Source organism: Sinocyclocheilus rhinocerous, unplaced genomic scaffold (genome assembly GCF_001515625.1).
Source record: "Sinocyclocheilus rhinocerous isolate Xijiao unplaced genomic scaffold, SAMN03320098_v1.1 scaffold2540, whole genome shotgun sequence".
Taxonomy (NCBI): domain Eukaryota; kingdom Metazoa; phylum Chordata; class Actinopteri; order Cypriniformes; family Cyprinidae; genus Sinocyclocheilus; species Sinocyclocheilus rhinocerous.
Genome location: NW_015629637.1, coordinates 265,241 through 270,906, shown reverse-complemented (window position 1 = coordinate 270,906; position 5,666 = coordinate 265,241). Strand labels below are relative to the sequence as shown.

Below are 5,666 nucleotides of genomic sequence, written 5' to 3'. Positions count from 1 at the left end.
TCAACTTTTGTAGATGGAGGTAAAAAAAATAAAAAATTTTCACCTGATTCAGAGCCAAATTACAGTAGGGTAAAAATGACTACAGAAAGATGGCAGCGTCATTATATTATTTTGACACAGTGATTGGAAGGTCTATTAGTAAAATCCATTGACTTCTTTGTTGCATTATATGCTATGTATTTTTGGCACTCAGACAGGTGCTCTATGTTCTATGCAGTTGTTTTGATAATGGGAAAGAAGATGCATTTCTAGTTTCAATATTATATGTAAGCAAAGTGACCCACATCTGGTTTTTGACCATTGAAAATCGGTAAAATTTGGACAATTTGGACATGGAGCTGCATTGAGATCCCCGCATCTCTGGAATTGAACCATATAGGGCCTTAAAAATTAAGATTACAAAAGTAAAGTTTGTTAAGAACCGAAATCTAAAAAGATATTAAGATATCTTTAATACTTCTTGAGTTACAGGCATGCAAACTTCAAGGGGGGGAAAAAAGAGTGCTTTTTCCCATTTTTAGCTGGGGATCTCAGGTTGAGTTGACACAGAATTATGGTCTTTATTACTTTGTTAACGTTAGTTAATACATTAGCTAACATAAGAAATAAACATTATTTGTTTTAGTTTTTTATTTATTTATGCATCATTTATTCATCTTTTATTTTTTTAATGGTATTAGCAAATGTTGAAAGTATAACATTAAGATTAATAAATGCTATAGAAGTATTATTTATTGTTAACTGATGTTAACCAGTTAAAACTTATTATAATGTTTTACCATAATTAACTAAAATTAACTTCCTGTGGCAGATATTTAGTTTCATTATCTGTTTAATGTCACTCTGTAACCAAGAATAAATACATTGTAAATCAACACATCTTTATACATTTTGTTAAGGTGCGTCGTATGCCATTTCAGATGAAAAGAATCAGTACAGTACATTTAAAAATGCTGAAAAAGAAGGTCATTTAGGTACATGGTACCAAGACGTATTCAAAAAGCAGTATGTGACATCAGAAATATTGCATCATTTATATATATATATATAATGCTGATATGTGCAGTGCTCATTTCAGCTCACAACTATGTTTTGAATATACATCATTAAAGAATTTAATTAATTTCTCTCTAAAAGTGTTACTCTGAACCCTGTAGAAAATACATTTTTCAAGGCAGTAAAGTGTCGGCAGAATTTTTAGTAGCCTGTTATGTGTATGATAGAAACTCTTTGTGATTAAAAAGGTTTATGAAAGGACAGTTTTGTTTCATATTTTTTCACTCTCAGTTCATCCTCAGTTCTCAATGCATCAATTTTTACAATCCGTTTCCATTCGAGAACATCTCCTCGCTGAAATTTCACCCTCAACATTGTAAAGCTGGCACGTATTCTTTTCTTTCCAATAAACAGTGTGAAAAAGCAGTCTTGAGACTGGGGCTCGGGCCCAAGTTGGCTGATGTTACCCTGACAACAGCGCAAACGCGCATATCGAGACCAGAGCCAGCGGGACCGTTTGTGTTTCTCTCGTGCCAGAATTCATCTGATCAAAGTCTTTGGTTTGTGGGTGATGGTATCGGTGATTGTTGGTATTTTCCAATGTCACTGCAAGAGAAAAGAGAAAAATGTAAGTCATTCCACTAGACGTGAACTGGTCAGATAGGTTTATTCAAAGCATGTGTTTTCAATGTGTTGAGGAATAAGGATAACTAGTTCAAAAGCAAGTCAACATGAACATCACTATCAGATGTTCCTGGGAAGTTCCTACTTATGAGTCGTAACTATTGCTAACTTCAAGTCGTGATGAAATTATCAAATTTTCAAGAACAAATGCACATGAAGAACTGTTAATATTGTATTGTTAGCGATAAAACTCGCTAAAAAATAAACATTTATTTGGTGCATGAGGCAACATGATTGCATGACTAAACTTTCCATTCATTAATACAGATAAAGCACCAATTACACAGTTGTATAGTTTGAATGCTAAAAATCTGCCTTTCTTTGTATAATAGTGAAAATTAGAACAAAAATAAAAAATAAATGAAATGGCAATATGCATCAGTTTTATTCCAAACTATTTTTTTTGTACTCGAAAACAGGAACTTCTCAGTAAGACTTAAAGGCAGGATTTGTGTCCTAGAGATTTGAAGAACACAATGCATGGGTTGAGCAATTCTGAACAGATTTGGAGAAATAGCATTACATAACAGCATTACATAATTTGCTCACCAATGGATCCTCTGCAGTAAATGGGTGCTGTCAGAATGTCAGAGTCCAAACAAATCCATAAATTGCTAAAATATGAGTCCTCTATCCATAATATTGCTTTCTCCAGGTGTCTCATCTTAATCAGGAGAGAAATATGCATAGATCAAGCACAATTTACAAGCCAAAATAGCCCAAAACAGTTTTAAACAATCATGTCGGTGGATTTTGATGTGAGAGGACAACAGGGGATGGACTTTTGCACTGGAGGAAGCAATATTATGGAATATGGATTTTGGACAGAAGCAACAGTTTAAAGCTAAAATACGTTAATGATGGACTGCAGTCATGTGGATTACTTGTGGATTATTGTGATGTTTTTATAAGCTGTTGGACATTCTGATGGCACCCATTCACTGCAAAATATCCACTGGTGAGCAAGTGATGTAATGATAAATTTCTCCAAATCTGCTCCCATGAAGAAACTCATCTACATATTGGATGGCTTGGGGGTGAATCAATTTTACGCAAATTTTCACTTTTGGTTGAGCTATTCCTTTAAATAACTAAATCATGTATGCAACACAAAATCCATGCACTTTTCAGGCACATTTCTGGGTTTCTATCCCCAAGCTGTCGCTTGAAAATTGTCAGGGATTCAGCATTCCGGATGATTCAGAATGCAGCGGCACGACTGGTTTCAACGAGCCGAAAAGAGCCCATGTTACACCCCTCTTTATCTCCTTGCAGTCTAGTGAGCGATGCCTTGTGGTACCATCACAGAGAGGCTCAAAATCACTTTCTAGAACATTCTCGTTCACCATTCCTGACTGGTGGAATGATCTTCCCACCCCTATCCGGAATGCAGAATCCCTGACAATTTTCTAGCAACTCTTTCAACGCTACTTGATTTCATCCTAAATTAAAAAAATAAATACATTTAAAAATTTTAAAAAAAACTTTGTCTCCTGTATTTATTATTACAGGAGAATCTGATGATTGACAGTGTCAAAAGCAGCAGATAGATCCAGCATAATAAGAACTGATGATTTGGAATGGCAAAAGCTGATTCCAAATCATCAGTTCTTATTCTGCTGGATCTATCTGCTGCTTTTGACACTGTCAATCATCAGATCCTCCTGTCCACCCTCTCATCACGACCCCTCCTCTTCTCCATATACACTACATCACTGGGTCCCATCATACAGGCACATGGGTTATCCTACCATTGCTATGCTGATGACACACAGCACTATCTCTCATTTCAACCAGATGATCCAACGGTAGCTGCACGGCTCTCAAGCTGCCTGGCGGACATCTCGGCATGGATGAAAGAGCTCGATCTTGCAGGTTTGCATTGCACAACATCAGAAAGATCAGTCCCTTTCTAACGGAGCATGCTGCACAACTTCTTGTCCAGGCCCTTGTCATTTCTAGGCTGGACTACTGCAATGCTCTTCTGGCTGGACTTCCATCAAGCACAATCAAACCTCTAAAAATGATTCAGAATGCAGTGGCACGACTGGTATTCAACGAGCCCAAAAGAGCCCATGTTACACCTCTCTTTATCTCGTTGCACTGGCTACCGGTTGCGGCTCGCGTCAAGTTCAAGACATTGATGCTTGCATATAGAACAGCCACACGCTCAACACCCGCCTACTTCCACACACTACTACGAATCTACATCCTCTCCAGGAGTCTGAGTGAGCGACGCCTCGTGGTACCATCACAGAGAGGCTCAAAGAACAGAACATTCTCGTTCACCATTCCTGGCTGGTGGAACGATCTTCCCACCCCTATCCGGAAAGCTGAATCCCTGACCATTTTCAAGCGACAGCTGAAAACTCATCTCTTTAAACGCTACTTGACTTCATCTTAAAAAAAAAAAAAAAAAAATTAATCTCTTTATTTATTCCTTCCCTTTTCTAGCTTGTACTTATTTGAACAATGTCCTAAAACTTGGTATTACAAGCACTTCCTGTGTCTGTTTGCCTCTTTAAGAAGAATCGTTTTATGTATTCCCTAATTGTAAATCGCTTTGGATAAAAGCATCTGCAAAATGACTAAATGTAAATGTAAATGAAGATGATGCTTGTCAAATTGACACATTTCAAACCTAATATATCTAGCTAGCTAGGCTAACCATTGTGTATCCATAATTTTTTGCATGCATTTCTTTAAATTGCTATTCCCTAATTCTAAAAGTTGGGGCTTAAATAAAATCAAAAGTCAAAATGATTGGCTTGCAAATAATCGTAAATACACTCATTCCAACAAGGCTTGACGGAAATCATGCAATTGGTTAGTTACAAGTTTTCAACATACACTCCCCATATCCATTAGAGTTTTAAAGTCTAATTCAAATGGATGTACATAACGAATGCTGCATATACTGTAACAAAGTGCACAATGCATAGTTTCCCATCGCTCTTGCCAGAGGAGCTTCACAAGCCAAAAACTACAACTGTCCCTCAGTAAGATCCTGCTCTCAACAAAAGAGCTATGAAATATTTCTTTTTAAAACTGAGGAATCATTCAAGACAAGAACTGCTCACATTTCTTGGCATTGGACTGCTTGGGAACATTTATTTAAACTCTGATATGTTTGAATATGCTTGGCGAAACATAATCCATTAATAACGCAGTATGAGTTTGGAAGGGACTATTCATATTCAAAGAGCAAACAAAAGGTATTGTGAGTTAGACGGCCTTACAAAAGCAGCATACAGCCTTTGCTAGGGTCAGCGAAAACCATTGACATATCTCCCTCAAGAAACCACAAATCATGTTTGAGCTTTTGTCAAATAAATCTGTGGACTAAAATTAAGCAGATATCGATTCGCTGCTCTGATGTCCCCAGACGGACATTTTAAAGGACTGATCGGAGACACAAGTCGGGTATTTGGCAGCCTGCTGGTCCGGCTCAAGACATCGATCCTCGTGCATCTTCAGAAGAGGCTCAATGAGAAACGCTTGCATCCGATGTGACTTGTGAGAAAAAAAACATGCCAGTGGCGGTCAAGGTACAAATCCTGCCCATGCTGGGGCTCTTCAAAGCCCACCGCAGCTTTGTGAACACACAGAACAAACAAAGGCGAACAGGACAATCCAAGCGTCTCATCTGCACCACTGCTGATTCTGATAGATCTTCAAAACAGAATAACAAAAGCAAATACAGGACGACTTTTTGTAAACTGACTATGTGATCTGATAAACAATGACCTCATATGCGTATGCCGGCTTTTAAGATGTATTCTTGTCATATATGTTTATTTGCAAAAGATTAATTCTACAATTCATCAACTCTCATTGAACGTTAAAATAAAAGAATTGTTGCTGCAAATGAACATCAGTGTTAACATAAAAAAATAAAACAATTAATTAATTAATAACTACATTAACAAATACTGGCAGTACTGTAGTCTCCAAAGGGCAGTTAATATATATATATATATATATAT

General features: G+C 37.0%; 1 protein-coding gene across 1 annotated transcript in view; it reads right to left on the bottom strand.

Annotated features, from left to right (window-relative positions):
• Positions 1-1,181: 1,181 nt before the first annotated feature.
• Positions 1,182-5,666, bottom strand: part of LOC107739379 (glypican-5-like) — a 185,565-nt gene continuing 181,080 nt past the window's right edge. The window contains exon 6 of the mRNA XM_016551477.1: positions 1,182-1,602. Coding sequence (XP_016406963.1) covers positions 1,460-1,602 — 143 coding nt within the window. The 3' untranslated portion in view covers positions 1,182-1,459. The remainder of the gene's footprint in view (positions 1,603-5,666) is intronic.